The sequence below is a fragment of the Limulus polyphemus genome, unplaced genomic scaffold, assembly GCF_000517525.1.
Source record: "Limulus polyphemus unplaced genomic scaffold, Limulus_polyphemus-2.1.2 Scaffold1393, whole genome shotgun sequence".
NCBI classification, from domain to species: domain Eukaryota; kingdom Metazoa; phylum Arthropoda; class Merostomata; order Xiphosura; family Limulidae; genus Limulus; species Limulus polyphemus.
The window spans coordinates 168,985-189,058 of NW_013667003.1; the positions used below are offsets into that span (position 1 = coordinate 168,985).

At 35.4% G+C, this 20,074-nt stretch overlaps 1 protein-coding gene across 4 annotated transcripts in view; it reads left to right on the forward strand.

The window, feature by feature from the left end:
- Positions 1 to 15,131, forward strand: part of LOC106463389 (TLD domain-containing protein 1-like) — a 146,054-nt gene extending 130,923 nt beyond the window's left edge. For all 4 annotated transcript variants that reach the window (XM_022390865.1, XM_022390864.1, XM_013923413.2 and 1 more), the window contains exon 8: positions 2,682 to 15,131. In XM_022390865.1, coding sequence (XP_022246573.1) covers positions 2,682 to 2,828 — 147 coding nt within the window. In that variant the 3' untranslated portion in view covers positions 2,829 to 15,131. The remainder of the gene's footprint in view (positions 1 to 2,681) is intronic.
- Positions 15,132 to 20,074: the final 4,943 nt, after the last annotated feature.

Genomic DNA, 20,074 nt, shown 5'->3' on the forward strand with positions numbered 1-20,074 from the left:
TAATGTCAACATAGTTATCATACCTTTTTTTTCAGTAACGAATCTCTGCAGGGGTTTCGTAGATTTGAGCAATCTTGTAACCACCATAAAAAATTAGGAAATAAATATATATTATGCCTCTTTCATTCTTGAATGACAACCAATTAGGACACAAAAACATAAATGTTTAGACTAAATAGCTTAAATCTCATAACATTATGCATTTATATATATTTATTAATTCTATTATATTGACCTTCCAGTTGTGCCTGGCTAATAATACAGAAGTTACAATGACGCGGCACATGTGCTCACATGTTATGGTATCTGACAATATAAAACTGACCTTTAGTCCTTACGAAGTAACCTGTCTTAGCTGTGTTTTAGTAGACTAGTATTTTGTAAAATACGGTCACATTTCAGTTATTACACAATATATATGTATAGAGATTATTACTATTTAGAAATAAGTTCTTAAACTAATTTTTCTTAAAACCTAGAACAGTAAATAAAGAAGTAAAGCAAACAATTATCTCTTCTACTTACGTCCTTTGTACTTGGTTGCTGCTTGATATAGGTTACTAAGCCTTTTAAAATTTTGCATGTGGAAGATATCAAAAAAAGTAATTTTTTTAGTTTTTATATATACAGTTGACTAACCAAAAAATCTTAACTTACACCATCGATACCATAGAATTCCACTATAATTTATCAAGCTTAGTAACTAAGCTGTATTTCTGTCTAAAAAAAATATGAAATTTTGAACAGACTAAAGACACAACCTACTTCCTTGAAACCTTTATTTGAAAGAACAAGATGGTGACTTAACCTCATAACTTTAAAATGGCTGAGAAAGCCATCAGGTGGACATTCTGAGCTTTCAGTTGGTTATTCACAAGTCATATATTAATGTAAGTGTATATAAGGGACCATTTCCAAAATCCTGGTTTCTGCTTCTGCAGTACCTTCAGGAGTGCCCATCTCTTCCACTTCCTCTTTGGCCATCTTGTTTGAGGCATCTATGATCCAAAATTGTACACCCATCCATGCTGAAGCTCAAGCTTTGTGTGGTCCTTCACACAGTGTTGAGGTTTAACCTCTAAGGTTGCCATGTATTTGTCTCAGTCTTCACATAGTCCCATGATGAACATTTATCAACAAAAATGGTGCACATATTGGCAATGGTGTATTGAGAAGAGGTTGAACCCAGTTCACCAGAAGTGCCAACCATAACTCCTTTTTTGACTTGGCTCTTTGACAAGGTGTTGCATCTTCCAAATTCACCTTATATAAGGCTGCCTTATCTACCTTTAGATGCTTGAAACAAAAATTATTTGAGTTCCCAGTGCTCTTTGACCTCCAAGTCATTTCGGGTCCTTTGTCCCAATAGACCATTTCAGTTACCTAACTGGTATATTAGGGTGGTATTACATGCTCTTTCTCAACATCCATTTGAGACCTTAGCCTCTTATACCATGTATCATTTTTCCCTTAAGGTTTATTTTTTGTTGCTGCTGACCTGCAGACGTTGCCGTTTGGAGTTGTTTGCACTGATTGTGCACAAAAAACCTTTTCTATCAACATCTTCCTATACTCACAGGTTTTTTTTCCCCTAAGACACTGGTAGCCAGGGAAGGGGATAAATCTTTTTCACCAATTCATCTGACTACTATTTCTCACTGATTTTGCATAAGACACTGTCTACCTACATCTTCCTATACTCACAGGTTCTTTTTAAAAACTGTGAAGGTTAAGTTAAATTCTTAGTTTTCTCATATTAACAATTTTATGCTGAGATTATCTTGGGCAGGAGAGGTTCTTAAATCATTTTAAAGTTGAAAAGAAGTTAGATGCATTACAAACTATTAGGTGTGTAATCAAATTTACCATTATTTATTTTCCAATTAAAAATATTTTAAACTAACTGAAAAAAAAAAGTTGGGACTCGTGGAATACCCTTGCTTTTGTAATACAAGTATTATTGATTTTATATTGATTTATGAAAAGTATTAACTTCTCTAGTTATTTGTTTTCTAAGTTGGTGATGGAAATACATTCACTTTATATTTTGTTGCAAGTAATTGTTGTAACTCAAAAAAATTGAGTCATAAGAAGTTACTTTATAATCATCTATATCAAAATTATTTTATTTATTATTAGACTTTTCACTGTTGTAAAATTATTTTGACATATGGAACAGAAAATCATAGTATGTCACTACTTCTACAAGAAGTTGTTTTCCTGTAAAAATTTCATAGTTTAAAATTCTATTTTTAAAAGTTACTACTTTCTTCAGAACTACAGGCAGTGCAAATCCACAGAATTGCTGGAAAATATATTTTAAAAGTTACGTAGATTTTCTCATCTGTAGAGTACCCCATATGTAACTACCTAAGTTATCTAAGATACTTAGTTTTCTCATATAATATTGCCATGTTTACATTGTATGTAATTATCTAGTATAGTGAGATTCTTCAATTTTCACTGGGATTATCGTTACAGACTAGATTTAAGAGCATTTTTGCAGTATAGTCTGTTTAACAAATGTGTGGTTTTTAATCTAATAAATATATTAGCATAAAAACATTGTTACTAAGATCTCAGAGTACTGTAGAAATTCAGAGATAACATATAGCCTTGCATCTTTTGACTGAAACTGTGCTTTTTCTTATTCATTGTCATAATGTGTATTTGCCTTACAGCAACGTCTTGATCCTAGTATTTTGGACATTGACCCTGAAGCTAAGGCCATGCTTTCACTCATAAACAAGGGACCAGTAAGTGAGGGATTAAGAGAAAAGGATCCAATGGCTGATATGCCTGAAGAAAAGAACCTTCTTCCACTCTAGAAAACATGTGGTTGTGTGTTAAAAAATAATAATAAAGGTTTTTATTTCTTTTGTGTAATCTCTGATGGTAGTTTTTTTTTGTGTGCGTGTGTGTGTGTGTTTCTCTTGAATGGGTTTGTTTTACCTGCATAATTTGACAGTGGTTGTAAATTTTTGGTCTTAAATAGTCCTTTGTCTTTGATTATTGAGATAATTTGTTTTATTTTACACACAAGCTATGCATCTTGTTGAAGGTAAAACTATTTATATATATGTTTATATAATGTATTTAGAACCAGGTTGTAATTTTATTCTTTTCCTACCTTTGTTATAAAAATGAGACTTGTTTCTATAATATGGAAATGGAAGATGAAGTATATTTAATTTTGTTATGTGTTTCATTCTTTCACTTGTGCAAGCTGTTTTACAAAATATTGAAACAAAATTGATAACATTTTGCACATGAGAAATTATGATTCCGAGATGATAGCTAATCTGAGTATGGAGGTGAGTTATCTTCTTCATGCATCTGCCTAAGAGATTTGCATGCTACTAGCTTTGAGGCAACTCGAACCTAACTTCATATGTTTTGATGGAACTGCACTGGTGCATCATAATGTCTTCATGTAACAAAAGCCTTCCACCAAAATGTGCATTAATTCCACTATGCACTTGCACTCGTGATAACATCATTCTTCTCTTCAGCATTGTATTGAAAAAGATGTATAAATTTCTTGTCTAAGTTCAGTTTCTTGAGATTTTTCAATTTTAATGAAACTTTGGTTTTTTTTCAAATGCTTTAATTTTTTATTATGAATTCTCAAATGATAGTGACTTATACTTTGTCCTTTGCATGTGGGGTTGTTCACACACAGGCCTTATTTTTACTGTAACTTATGGAGGCTTGTTAACTGTTGGGGATGTCTCTGCCATTGTTTAATATGTTGTGGATATACATGTGCTAACTGGACCTCCTAGTCCTGTTGTGTCAGGTGAAATTCTTTCTTGTCAATTGGGAATGATCTATTTGGCTATCAATTTTCCATGATTGGCTTTGGGTAATGCCTTACCACTTGAGAAACGACTTGAACCTTACAATCTCATTTTGGATTTTATTCTCAGTTATGTTCTTTTCCTTCTTTTTTGCATGTGTTTTTTACTTTTTTTCCCTCTTTGCTTGTTATTAGGATTTTTACTGTTTCATTTCTCCAATAGCTCCTCTCTCACATCCGATTGCCTTGTCTCTTTCACATTTGTGATTCTTTTCAAGATTCCCTATCCTTGGTATCTATTTCACCAGCTTGAGTATTGGATCCCTTACCTTCTATTTTACTCTCTAGTTCCCCATTTTTGTGTTTTTATCTTTTTCTCATTACTCTCCTGAATCCACCTTTTATTTGGGCACTTCATTTTCTTCTCCCAGGTATCATTTGTGGTGTTCATTTCTCACTAATTACCTCAACTGATGTTATATGGCTTTGGTCCTCGCTTTCTTCCCAGGTTTCTCGCCCTTGCACTTTACTCCTGTCCCTTATCTTGATCAATCTACTCCTAACCTTCTCATACCAGGCCTTCCTCTTTTACTCATCCTCCCTCTACCAAAATTCTACTTCATTGCTTTTATTTTCCATGACTATCAAACACGTATGACTTTGTACCCTTCTTTTCTCCTACTGTTGGTCTCATTCTCTGCCAAAAGTAGTTTTTAATTTTTTTATCTTGATCTTTCTCCTTACTTCTCTTCCCATTTCTTTTTCTCCTCCCTCTGACCCCCATCCTTAGTTTTTTTCCTCAGTCCATAGTTGGCCATAGTTAATATGTTGGACACCTTCCTGCATATCACACTCAACCCATCTTCCATACATATTATACATTCTCTCCATCATTTTTTATCTTTCCATTCTTTGCACCTCCCTTTGACTTCACATTGGCCCCTTTTGTATTCACTGGTATTGTGAGGACTTTCACACCCTTTTCTTGGGTGATTGCCTTCTGTGGGCCCATTCTTGGATGGTCTCCTCTTCTCACAACCTGAGATTTCAGTCCTTTCTCACAACCACTCGTTATTTAGTACTCTTGGCCATTTTCTTCATCTGTTGTCTCAGTTAAGTTCACTCTTCTTCTTTCACTGTGAGCTATGGTGTATCTAATCACCAAGTGTTATTCTTCTCTTTCTATTCATGTACATGAGATTTATTTGTTTTGGGGAACTCTGGCTTCGTTGGTACCCCTCATTCCTTTGGGTCATGAACACGTGCTTTCTCCAGTGGAGCTTGCAGATTCTAGGATTTTTCCTTGGGTTCCATTGTTCTCATTTTTGAACCTCTCTTTGAAGAATTGTTGTGGTGACTAGACCATGCCCATACTACATCCAATATTCTCTTATTGCCTCTCTCACTAGATCTTCACTGATGCTTCCATCTCTGATTGAGGAACATCTATGGATGAGAGCAGAACTTTTAGCATTTGGATGCAGGATATGCATTCACTCCATATTAATGTGCTCAACCTTTTTCCTGTTTGCTGGACATGTTCCCTTTCCTGCCCCTACTGATGGATCAATTGGTCATGTTCTACTCAGTCAATTCTATGGTCATTTCTTGCATCAACCTTATGAGAAGCACCTGTTACATGACCCTTTGCTCTCAAGCATTGAACATGCACATCTGGGCTCATTCACATTAGGTTTGACTTACTGCATGTCATTTGCTGGTATCTAAGAGTTTTTGGGGGGACTCCCTCTCTTGGCCAGTCCATATTCTACCAATGGAGTGGTCTCTACACCCCCAGATCTTTTGTTGGGTTTGCTCTTGTTGGGCATGCCCCTCATGGATGTCTTTAACACTTTTCTCTACTCCTCTTTCCTCTCTTCTGATCTACTTTTCCTCATCATTTGAATCTGGGTGTCAATTTTCTCAGCCAGGCCTAGTTTCACCTCTTTCTATATGCCTATTACTCTATTCATCTCCTCTCTCAGGTCCTTACCTTATTCTGCATCACTCCTCGTCATATCCTATGGTTGCTGCCTCTTTGGCCAGCTTAGCCTTGGTTTCCTCTGCTTCTTTGCTTAGTATTCACTCTTTCTCTTTCTTCTACCTGATGAACCCTCTATCTTGCTTCACGCTCACACATCCCTTTTTCATCATGGGATAGCTTCTCTCTGCCTTTAATTGTGGGTTTGTCCGATATGTTGGGCTGGATTCTTCAGTCATATGGCTTTTTTTGTCACATTCCTGTTCCCCTTCCTCTGTGATTGTCTATTGACAACAGTGGAAGGTCTTTCATCATTGTTCCATCCTCCATTCCTTTACCCCTGACCATCCTACTGTGAAGCCACCTTTCTATATTTTTACCTGGCTGCTCCTCCATGATTTTTCAGTTTCTGCCTTTGCTGATTATTAGATGGCTTTGTTCATGACATGTTGCCTTTTCTGGTACCACAACGTGTTTCTTCCCCTGTACTCTTCACTTTGTTATGCTCCTCGTCTGAATCCCATAACTGACTGAGACCTTAGTGGGAATTTGTAAACTCTCACACATGCCCCATTTCAGCCATTAGCTTTCTCCTCAGACTTGTTTCATCCTTATTCTCACCTGTGGTCACCATTGTTCCATTGTATGAAAGCTCTCACATCCTCTTCCATCACACATCTATACTTCTCTCCCTGTACCAATCTTCCCTTCCTAAGACTTCAACCACTCTGAAGGTTAACTGTACTTTCTCTCTTTGCTCCCTTCCTTCTGTCTCTCACCTATTTAGTCATTTGCGCCCAGATTGCCTTCTGTGCCCTGCTCAAGCTGTTCAGTGTTCTTTATCATGGATCCCTCCCTTTCAAAGTCACAGCCATTGTCTGCCCCTACCCTTGGATCCCTCATCTTCTCAGGTCCTCTCTCCTAAACTTACTGGATGAGTCCATTGACTCTTCCTGTTGAAATATTTGTCTGTGGTTGCAATTGCTTGCAGGCTATTACACATTTCTTCCCATTCAATTTGTTACTTTTCTCATTCTCTTGCATCTGGCTCTGGAACAAGATCCTCCAAGTGGGCATGGGGAGGATTCTGCACATTTGTTTCTCCTTATCTTCACCATCAGGTTGTTTTCTGTCCTGATGGATTTTGGCTTCCAATGGTACAATTTTTTTTCAGAGCCCCTTTTTAATTTTGTAACATCCTGCCAAGTGGCTAGTGTTGCCTCCCAGGATACACTTACTCAACAACTACCAAGCCAGGATAACAGAAAGAGCTCATACCTTCCACCCTTATTCTACCAGTACCCACTGTGAGATGGAGTGTTCTGCAATACCACTTGAGTTATCCTTGTGATATACATATCTACTCAATTGTCCAATCCATATCATACCTATTGTATAGACTATCATGGAAAAAGCCAGTGCCAGGGAAGTGATCTACCCAGTTCTTTGGCTCAATGCTTTTTAAGTATAGGGGTTCTGCAGTCATGCAGACCTTTCATGATGGAGATCTGGGCACTTCTCCAGGTCTCCTCAATGTCTGTTCAATAGAGGTGAGGTGAGCACACACTATACAAAACCATAATACATCACTGATATGCTTTCTTCATGCAGCTGGAGTCTGTTCAGTAGAGTTGAGGTAAATGCACAAGGTACAGTCTGAATGCACCCCAACCACACTATACATATTGGCTCACTGTGCTTGGATGATCATGTTCTCATTCTGCCCATCCCAGCAACATATGGGGCTTACCTTATTCACCCCTTACATTCTGGGCAAAGAATATTCTGGTTGAGATCTAGTCTCCCATGGGTGTGATTCTATGGAGCTCTTGCCATCGGGTTTTACACTTTGTGGGCTTTCTTTCAGGTGCTTTCTGAAGAAAGCTGATGTAGGTAAGATTTTGCACTTGCCCCTCCACCAATTCAATGTGGGATTCTAGCTAATATGTGTGAGAAGTGAGTTATTCTCTTGGAAGTTAACATTTTCATTACCAAAAGAATGTATTTCTGAGAGGTACACACCCATCCTCCCCACTTCTGATATACATTTTTGTCCTGACTCATTAAAGAATGAAGTTATCATGAGTGCATGTGCATAAAGGGAATTAATGTGCATGAAGGTTGTCACTCTACTATTGGTGGAGGGCTTTTGTTGCATTAAAACACATGAAATTAGGTAGGAGTTACCTCAAGACTAGCGGCATGCAAATCTTTTATGCAAAAGCAAAAGATAAATAGCCAGAGATTTCTATCAGACATACATTTTCAGGGATTGAAAATACTAATATTTTTGAAATTTGATTAGGGTAAAGCTCTGTGTTGGTAAACAGATGGTCAGAACTACTGAGATTAAAACACATTTTTGAAATGTGGCAGAGTACCATTTATACAAAAATATTTGTAATTTGTGAGATCATTGATGATTGGAAGTTATATTGAACACCGTTCCATTAAATCAAGACAGCAAATACAGTTTCAGATGTTCTTAATTATACATTTTGCTATTTATTATAAAATGTAATAAGATAACTACAGTATCTGGATATATGTTTAAAAAAGTAATCTTTGCTGAACTTCCTGATAAGAGCTTATGAATGACACAGTTGCAATGTCCAAAGGGAATTAATCTCAACTTCGTAACATTATTTGAATAATGCTTTCTTGAAGTGTTAATTGTCAAACTGTTCTGATATTGCAAAAAGCCTTTAAATATTAGAATGAATTAACACCAACACTACTTTAAAACATCATCATGTATTCTTACCCTTACTAATGTCAGATAAACAGTGATGTGTTGGAATATGTGTATTTTAAATTTGCTAAGCCCTTACACAGGATTGTATTTAGATTATTGCAGTATCCTAATGAAAGCTTAACAATGAGACTAGGTAGTAAATCAAAAAGATACCTTGTTATTGACATTTTGCTAAAGTACTTAAATCTCATTATTATGAACCTGTTACGAAGTAGAATATAAAAACTAAAACTTAAATGCAGTATCATGAAAAATCACTGGAAATAAGATTTGAATACAGTATTATCATATAACCTGAAAGTAAACCTTTTCTGGAGATGAAAATATATAATACTTAGTTCATTATTAGTTGTAATATGTTTATAGAAGTGTGCTAAATATGAACAGAAGGTCATATATATATTTAGATAAATGATTTTTTTGTAGAGAGTTTTGAAAGGATTAATATCACTGAATTCTATTCATTAGTTGTAAGCTTCAGACTGACAATTATCAGGCTATCCTGAAGTTGTAACTGTTACTCATCATCAGCTTGACTCACTACAGTCTAATTCTCCCTGTTAATAAATACATCACATTTTCAGATATGTCGTGATACTTAACAAGTTCTTAATTTTCTCAGGAATATGCTCTTTTCTATGGGTTGAGAGCCATGTAGTAGTAGAGTATGATATATCTCCTTGTGTAGGAGAGGTATCCAAATTTACAAATAACAAATGATTTCTTATTTTTTATATTACATCCTTGAAATGAAAAAGTTTTTTTGTTCTACACTAGACTTAAAAATACATTTCATTTGAGCCTAATGATAAACTCTGCCTAATATTAAACCTAACTTTTCTACTTATTGTGAGAGTTCTCTTAAATATGGTTATGCTATTACTACTGATTTCACTGGAAAATCAAAGTTCAGGACTTAAGGGTGGTCAGTATATTTAGCACTTCATTGATGTTACTGTCAATGAAAGTACTATTAAGAGGTAGTAAAAAATTCCTGAGGTTTATTAAAGATTCAAAGTCTACAAGGGAAAGATAATTGCAGTAGTATTAAATGCAATTAAAGAAAGATAAATATTATAGTGTGAACACCTTTTCCAAGCTAGTGAAGCACAATTATAATTAATTAGGCCCTTATGTATTTCAAGAATTAGACGAGTATAAAATAATTGGCATTCCAACTACACTATGTTCCCCATATCCATTGCCAACAATATGTTTTGTTGGTTCAGAGCTCATTAGGCTGGTTGAGACACAACAAACAGTAGTGGTTGTAACACTTTTTATATAGGCTATTTGTTACAACAACAATTGTTACAGTATGAATAAATAGCCTATATAAATAGTGCTCTGACCACTACTTTGTTTGTTGTATCCCAGCCAGCTTGATGAGTTCTGGATTGAGTGAAACACATCATTGGCAACGGCTGAAGTACTATTATTATACACTCTTCTAATTCTTGAAATTCCTGTAAGAGTAGATAGAAAATGTAGTGTTAAAAATATAATAAGCTTAATATTACTTTCTTATGACAAGTATAATTAAAGAACATAATTATAATGGAGAGTATTTACCAGTGGGTTCTCATGCTAGGATAATGTTTTGAGTTTCTATAGAAGTACAGTGGTCACATAGAATCTAAGCCACTTTATTGTATAAGGAATATTGTGGACATATTTAATATTTTTCAGTCACAAAATCATGTTGAGAAATGTTTTCAGTATTATAATAGCAAATATCCAAATATAATATTAATGTTGAATCTGAAGAAGTATCTACTTATTTGTAATTGAAGTAGATATGTACTATAAATCAACTTTGTAGAAATTTACGCAAATTTTTAATGATGGTGTTCTTTCTTTGTAAGATATTTATAGTAAATGTAGTAATGATACTTATTAGTCATCTTTACTGGATTGTAAGCAATTATTTTAAATTTTTGGGTGAAATAAATCATATCAACAACTTTCTGAAACAGTAAGTTTGATATCAATATGAATTATATGCTAAATATGCTGGCAACCTCAAAAGTCTTGTGAAGTCTAGTATGACAAAGGAACCAGTAGTAATAGTGTTATCATATTTAAGATAAATTTACATTATAACAAAAGATAGTTAGTTTTAATATTAGGCAAAGTTTATCCTTAGGTTTAAATTAAAGATTTTTAAGTCTATTGTTAGAATCAAAACTTTTCTTCATTTCAAGAATGTAATGTCCACAATAAGGGGCCATTTATGATATACAAATTTCTATGTCTTTCCTGTGCAGAAGAATATTTTGATTCTACTACCAGGTGGCTCTTCACCAGTATAAAAGAGCATGTTTTGGGGAAAATTCAGAACTTTTCAAATATTGCACAACATATTGTAAAGTGTAACAAACTTATTACCACTGAAAATTCTACTATAGTTAGGAGATTTGATGATAAGGAACAATTACGAATTGCAGAAAGTTTGATAATTGCAGGGTTGAGAATTCCCACGTGGATCTGTGGTTTCCCATGGATTTTAGTGTCTACTGGGTCACTATGTAAATCATGTAAATTTGAAGAGAAAATTTCAATTGATAAGCCTCTGAGTCTTGGTGAGTCCTAAACTTTTTTTTTTTATATTTTGGTTTATTTTTTAGTCTTTTACTAAATTGTACATGCTTATGGGTTTGCTTTGCTGATGGTTTTTAGATTAAATTCAATTCTGAATAATATCTAATATAGATACATTATGGAGTAAACATTGTTGTAACTTCTGAGCATCGATAATATCTGCTAAAATGGATTGAGTTTTGAAAAGAATTGATGACGAGGAATACCATAAGGTTTGCAAGATCGATAAGAATTCACAAAAAAGACTTGGAGATGAGCAAGGATGGATAAAGAGGATAAAATTGAACTGAAAAGCATGAAGGGTGAGACAGAGAAAGAGCAACATGTGCTTGATGAATTTTATCACAAAATCCATACTCCTGGTATAGTAGTTTGCTATATTTCTCAAAATATGACTATTAAATACAGCACAGCTAGTATCGGTGCATTAAAAGACCATATTCAATTGAAATGCCACAAAAAGTCAGTGCACGCCACCGCTTCTACCCATTACATAAATCATTTTGCACAGCTAACGTCAAAGGAACCACCTACTGTAGATGAAGAAGCTACCACTACATCCAATATGAGCCAGCAGATCCAAACAATTTCAGCACTACCAGCTTTGGTGTGTGGCAAAATTTTTACTGCATCTAGATGTACATGTCTATTGGAGTAAGTATATAATTATCCCTCCCCCACTTAATCTACCAGTGCTTAGTCATTTATGTTGAAGATAATATGACAAATTTCATTATGATTTTCTGAGCAGGTGACTCCTGGAAATAGCATTTCAACTTTAAGAGGGCAATGCCCCTTTGTAACTCTATTTAGATTAGTAATAGAAACCCCTACTGGGGCATTGCTCCTGGACCCCAATGGGGGCCTGCTAGCCCCAGATTTCCAGTGATTTTTCTCATCTTCTGTTCTCATCCCTGTAATTGCTATTCAGAAACTTAAAATTAATCAACAGAATTTGATAGTACCCTACTTTTGAAATTTAAAAGATTTTTTTTTAATGTATTTGATTTAAAAAAACACTGAAACAATTTTTGCACCTTCCTTTTATAGAAATGAGCTAGAAAATAGAGTAGCTTTGGGATTTCTTAATTATAATAATAATATTCTTATTTTTCTTTTTATATAACATCTAGACTTAAAATTAATGTTCGTGCACATTTTGTCAGTAAACTTAGCAAATCTAGAAGGATAATAAGTGTTTACTTGTTTTCACTATGCCTTTTATAAGCACATCATTTTTGTAATATATCTGATATTATAAAGTGCTAAGTGTTTGAAATCTTACATTCTAAAATGATATGATTACCTTCTGGGTCTGCCCTTTAGATTTTGTGCATGGCATTGTAACGTAGCAATAACCCTCCACCAATATGAGGGCAACACATCCTCCGTTGACAGTAGATTCTCATAAACACTTGCACATGAAACTAACTTCATTCTTATCCTTGACACTGTCTTTAAATTAATTTATATTTAAACTTAATCAATTTCATGACATATACACTGATTTTTTTGACAGTGTTTAACCTTGGTTTTTATTTAGCTTATTTTAGCTTTGATTTAAGGCTACATTGTCACTAAATAACTAAAAAAAATTTATCTGTAGAATTGCTGTGATAATCATAAATTCTCAAGTGATGGTGACTTCTACCTCCTCCCGATGTTCTAGTAATGTTGCTAACATTACCCCTACTTTGTCTGTGGTCACTTGAAGCTAGATGACTGTGGAATATGTTACAGCCATAGTTCATCTTGTCGTGAGTTCTTTGATACATTTCTTGCCTCTTTATCTGTTGAGGACAATGTTCCTCCTCCAAATTTCTTTGTGGATATGATTACTCAGGCTTGTTTTTTGCTGTCTCTTTCTCCTATGTCCTTTGATTCTTCTCATTCTTTACTACAACTGTCACACTGAGGATTATTTGTTTTTTGTCTCTTTCTCTAGGCATGCTCCTGGATCAGCTTTCCACTCTCAAATGCCTCATCCTCCTCAACTCCAGAATTCCTTTGCCATGGGTTATGGCTCCTATCTTTTTCTGTTCCTGGATATCCAATACACGGAGTCCCTTCTACCTGCTTGGGGATTGACTCCATCTCCTGTAACACTCTTTAGTGCTAGATTTTCCCATCTTTACCTTTTTCTTGACCATATCCTTTGTTACCTCTCCTCCATTTATCTCCTATCTGAAGACCTACATTGTAATCCTGGTAGCTTTTCAGGAGATATATGGTCAGCTCTTTCCATACCTTGGCCAGGGTTGTCCCTGCTTACTTGGTTTCTCCATTCTTGGGACCATCTTGGACATAATGCTTTTCTCTTTACCCTTTATATTCCCTGTTCTTACCTCTTTTTATACACTCTGAAGTTTTCAAGGGTGCTCCTAATGGTTTGGAGACTGTGGTCAAGGCTGCTTGATAACGGTACTCTCTTTCCTCATTGGTTTCTTGTGTCTCATAATTTTGTGGTTCACTAACATTCTTGACCTTGTGAATCCTCCATCTCGCTCTCTTCCTGTTTCTTGTTCCTCTACCAATTCTCACCATCTGCCCTGTTTTATAGGTTTGGTTGGTCAAGTATTCTAAGTCATTCCTGACTCAGACTCAATACTTGGTCCACCTTGTAGTCTTTTTCAATCCTGGACTCAGCCTCTCCCCCCCCCCACCTCCATTCATCTCTGGGAAATGGAGCATCTAATCACCTTAAAACTTGTCTTTCCTGTGGGAGAGGTTCTATTTCTTCTGGGGACTTGCATTTCTGGAACATCCCTCTGTATTTGTACCCTTCTTCCATGTGTCTTGGTATAGATCTGTAACACTCCTTGCTGTATCTTGTTGGTAGCACCTTTTTGGTTGGCTCAGTCTTGGTTTCCTCTTCTTCGCTGACTAGTATCCAGGACAGCTCTTCCTCTGCTTCCATCACAGTCACTCTTGCTCCTGCTTCATATGTCTCTCTTTCACCTGGTAATATTGTCCCTTCATCTTCATACATCCTCACACTTTCCATGAGCCTTGGAAGAAATCACCCAGGCTGGCATGCAGACTATGCCCAATACCTTCATCTCCCATTATCTTCACCATCTGGAAAGAATGTAAGGTTAATAAATTGTACAACAGAACACATACCAAATTGCATGGTCTGATCATTCCCCTAGCCACACTATATCTTATGTCCAACCAACCAACTTGTTCTTTCCATGGGCTTTCCTTTACAGTCACATTCTCCAAAGGGAGTTCATCTAGTTTTTTACTATTGCACTGACTCCTCCACCACATTTATGTGGGATTCTAGTTATTGTGAGCATAGAGATAAGTATATTGTTTAAGAAGTTAACAATCTCCTTACCTGATTGATATTTACCTCTCTACATACCTTCCCATCCTCCTCCCCACTACTAGTGCACATTATTCTTGCCTCATCCACGAATGAAGTTAATTTCAAGTGCAAGTGCTTATTGGAATCTACTATGCCATGGAGGATGTGCCTCCCTCCTATTGGTTGAGGACTATTATTGAATGATGATGACATTATGCAATAGCACAGTTCATGATAAAATGTGTTTTACATGGCTAGTGGCATGCACAAAATCTCAATGGTAGATGTGCAAGGAATAGTCATTGTGTGAAGAGATGTAATTATTTTTTGGAAATACATTATCAGGTAAGGAAAGTGTTAACATGAATGTAGTTTAGATTTTAATATCAGCTTATGAAAATATAATCTGTGTGTGTATAGTAACTTTGCCAGTGTGTGTGTGTGTGGGGGGGGGGGTATTGATCACTTTTTTAAGATTTTGTAATCATTATACTTGCATGCCTGAATTGTTAATAAATATAAGTATTTGGATCTGTTCACTAAACACATTATAGGGTATGTAAACTTACAGTATAAAGAAAAATGTCTATTATTTTAGTGAGATATATAGTTTTGGAAAGAACTTTTTACTTATGAATACTGTCAAATATTATAGTGTAATAAAGCATAAAGGTACAAGAAATGTTTTAGAAGTGGTATATGTGGCTTATCTTGACTCACATTTATGTTGTTCTGTATTAAATACAGAAAGCTATATACTGCTGCATGTGGTAATTTGCTTTCAAAAATGCTCAGTAACTTATAATATGGCTTTCAAAGATGCATTATAATAATCTATAATCTGTTGTACTTATATCATTTTCATTAAATATCTGGTAACTTATAATCTGTAGAAATCTGTTAGTCCATAATCTGCACTATAAAAATCAGTTTTTCAAGGCTATGGAATATTGTTATTAGGAACAATTCACAATTTTTTTCATTCCATAGTATGCCCTTAAAATGTTTGGTTAAAACTTCATTTTCCATAATTTGTATTAGGAAGATTATAGAAGGGATTTCCTATTTATCCTAATCAATAACTGCCTCAAGAAATTTGCCAACAGTTCAAAACAAGAAAATTCAAGGTGAACAAGGTTAAGTTATGTCTGCTCTCTCTACCTGTGTATGAAACACATCACACAGAATCTAATAATGTGCAAAGAGTTAGACTGTGATGAATATTCATGTATAATGAACTTGTGGTATTTCTAGTGAATCCACAGGATACTATAAACCAAATGAATTGGGGCTACTGATATCTAATTGATATAGAGTGAAAGCCATAAATAATTCTTATAACAGTAGATAAATATTTGAATGATTATTTCTTTTATCGGCAGTGATCATCAACTATTTATCAAACAAACTTCTACTCATACAGTAGAAAACAATAATGCATTTATGTGGCTTTTTAAGCTTAAGTTAATTTATAGCTTCTACATAGTAGATTCCTTGTTTGTTTTTAATATACACAATGAAATACTTCTTAAATTCTAAATTAGCTAATGTTTTAAGTAAGTATATGTAACTAACAAAAGTCCAACACTGATACACTAATACAGAAAATAATTTCTAAATATAATCCTATTGAGAACAAGCCTTTGAATATTAAACATTAAGGATCAAACTTTTGGTGAACAAAAACCTAGATTACTCAAGAAAGATTGCCTACTAGAAAGTCAATTTTCAAAATTCAAGCATTACAGTGGTGTGGAAATTATTTCTGATTAAAAACTGCCTTCTAAAGCCTTGTACTAATTTCTCTACTCTGCACTTTCGAAAAGCATAACCAACCTTTACATTCACCATGTGGATGTGAAATTATCCTCAAGGTATATACATCTGGCTAGTTTATGCATGTTACATAATTTTATGGTCTTCTCTATTTGTCTAAGAATAAAGTCTGGTTCATTTTCTAGGAAACTGCTACTCATTACAGTGGCAGAGGGAGACCTTTTCTAACAACAAGGAAAGAAAATTCTTGAATTGCATTAATGTGTAGTTAACACATATAAAACATTTGACAGACTATATTTCAAAAAAACTAAATGATCATTGTTTTTCTCTTCCACAGGCATGTCTTCTTTCATCTCATAGTTCTCTTCCACCATAGTTCTTTTTCTTGATCAAACTTCATAAATATAATAGTGTGGCTTGAAGCTATTCCTCTGATGGCATCCAGTGTCCTTATTCCTTTCCAACTACATCATTACTGGTCTTCACTTAATAAGTAGACACAATGGGCAGACGGCAAACGATCTTTGTAGCGGAAAAGTTTTTAGTCTGAAATTGGGTTTCATAATGACTTTCAGGTAGATTTGGGGATAGTAAAAGTTACATAATTTTTACATTTCTTATTTTCCGCTATACTGATAATATCCAACCTTTTCTTGACTATCTTAATTCAGAACACCTATAGAATTCACTCATCAAATTGAGACAAATAACTGATTGCCTTTCTGGACGTTCTTGTTAATCATAATGGTAACGGCTTTTCAACTTCTGTCTATCGTAAAAACACATTTACTGGCCTTTTCATTCTGTTTGACAGTTTTATACCCTTCTCTTTCAAATGCAATCTTATTCTCTGTCTACTAAATAGAGCCTACAAATTTACCTCATCCTGTCTAGCTATTCACAAAGAAATTATTTCCATACAAAGCATTCTCTTTCGAAAGGGCTACCCCATGCATTTCTTGGAGAAAATAACTTCATCTTAACTAATTTGTTTTTCAAACCACCTAGAATACCCACTGTACCCAAACTTCCTTTGGCAGCATCATATCCTGTCAAACAACTTTCGAAGCAGGCAGAGCGATGTTCAGGAAAACCTAGAAAAGCTGACTGGGGAGGTAGTTACCCTGTAACTACAGTTCACCACACTCGAAATTGAAAATCACATGTTTGCCTTCTCAGATGATTATGTTACCAAGGTCTAGCTACTTTTCCAGTTCATCAGGGTAGATAGAACCATTGATTGACATCCTCATCTCGGCTACTACTGCTATAACACCCTCACTTCTTTATCATATATTGGACAAACTTGTCCTGGTGGTTACCTGTTTATCTCATTTACATGGACCAACTATTAGAAGTAGTTCACGAATAGAAATCGTGCAGTCAGTCAGTCTAGTCAACAATTCAGTTAGGTATGGACTGACATAGCCCTTCAATGATATATAATTCCTGACTGAAAGTATAAAGGTGGCATTAACCACAAATCTGGAGAACTGGAATGTTGCTTCTTAACAACCTTTTATCTCAACAGCATTGAAGAAATGTGTGGCCTGCAAGATTGATTGAGTGAGTACAAACGAGGCAGCCCCGAACAGATGCAAGCGATACAAGGAAGGTATCTTCAAGTTGCTGTTTCATTACATGGGGAACTCATGACAGATCCACTCTCTCTTGATGGAGAGGTTAATGACAATGATGAAACAGTGCCAATAATAAACATTGCCACAGGAGTATTAATGTTTTTAGAGCAGAAGCTGAACATCAGTGAGATGAACTTTCTGAATGCTATATCAGTCCTCAGTGATGTGGGAACAGCGTTCCCTTACCTATTTTTCAGCCGAAACGCCGTTCTCTCACTATTTCGAACGAATCCGACCTTACAAATCTTAAAATTTGTAAAGTTTTGCTCACCCCTAGAAGAAGAAAGAATCATTAACCATTTCATCCAGGTTGTAGGCATGTTATCAAAGTATAATGAAATAAAATATTGTAAAATGCAAAATATAATGTGTAGATCTGTTAGTATTGATCACAAAGTTCCAAACAACTTATGGTCAGAGTTTATACTTCTCACTGTTTCACACATATTTTCTGTAGTTAATATATTGTTAGCAACTGACTTAGAAACTCTGTGAAACAAAATGAATAGTACTGTCGGGACTTTTCACTATGGACCACGAATATCCAAAGAAAATCTCTTGAGAATTTCTACTTCCAATTTTTTCACACCTATTTCCTATGTTTATTTTACTGACAGTGGCTGAAGCAGAAACTTTTCGAAAATAAAGCAATAAATCGCCACTCTTGGCATTAGACTTTTCCTGGCTTCGAAAACACAATTGTGTAAGGTTTTTCGACTTGTTTGTAGTACAGTAATTGCAACAAGCATTGTCTAAAGTTCAATATAAAATTAGAGAAAATATTTACGACATAGCTGTATACAAAGTCTAATCCAATCCAATAGATTTGTTAAGTATCTTGACTTAATCCTGTAGACTCCCAGTGGAGCATAGGGCCGCAACAACACCTCGCCAACGGACTCTGTTCTGGGCTGCTCTCCTCAGTTGGGTTCACGCCATTCCGGCGGCCTTCGCTTCACTCCCGACTGATCTCCTCCACGTCTGTTTTGGCCTCCCAGCTTTTCTTTAGAAGTCAATGAGTGGCCAGCAGAGATGAATCCAGGCTTTGGAGAGAAAGAAATAGAATCCCTTTGTATACGTTTCAGATTGCCATTTTCAGAAACAACCACAGCATACGGAGACTTTCTAGACAACTGTGGGCGCCATATTCCATCCAATCTTAATCCTTTAATCGGGCATTTATAAGTCATCCTATACAGTTCTTCCAAATGCGAACGAGGCTTTAGCAGCATGAACTTTATCATTATGGAAACGCGGTCTAGGCTGTTAATCAACCATGTGACAAATCTCGTGTTCATTAACTTCATGGCCCTCTGATTCAAAACTGGAAACCTGACGACTATGTATAACAATTTGCTTAGGTGTCATTGTTCAGCAATTGATACACGAGCATGAGTAACCAAGTCCTAGGAACTCACTATGGACCTAGCTTTGAAGTTATTTTAATAAGTTATCCAGTAATTCAAAAGTTCAAGGTGAAAGATAATTAACTTTTTATTGAAGCATTTTCAAATGTAGATTTCAGTTACAATTTACAACTACTATTTCAGAAACGTGTTTTTACGCATTGGTGGAGTAATAAATACCCCCCTGTGGTATGTCTGCGGTTTTGTACTGCTAGAAATCGGGTTTCGTTACCAGTTGTGGGTAGAGCACAGATAGCCCTTTGTGTACCTTTGTACTTAATAATAAGAAACAAGCGTAATAAATACTAATCATAGTAACACTTTCAAAACACGTTCCCTAACTTTTTATTTAGCACTACTCGACTGTCAGTCCTCAACATAAAGACATTTGCTACACTGGCATAGAAGAAACTAGTAAATACTGTTACATCTCCGTTCGTTAGTTGATTTTCCGTAACTTCGTTCCGACGAAACTTTAGCGACACAAATTCTTTCTTAATAAAACTGGTTTATTCTTTCCGAATATAACTTTACCAATACATTTATTTTCAACAGTCGCTCTATAACAACGAACTTCAACAATACTTTCTGACTGCAGTTCAATTACTCACTACCTACACTCATTGTCCCGTCACGTTGTGAGCGTCTTAAATATATACCAGACAAACATATATCTAGTAAATGCTAGGGCATTCACGAAGGAACAAGATATTTCTAGAAAATAGGTGGCGTGACACTAGTCACGCGACCTCGCTGACGCAACACTGCCACTCCTTAGTATTGTTCGTCCCGAAAACTAG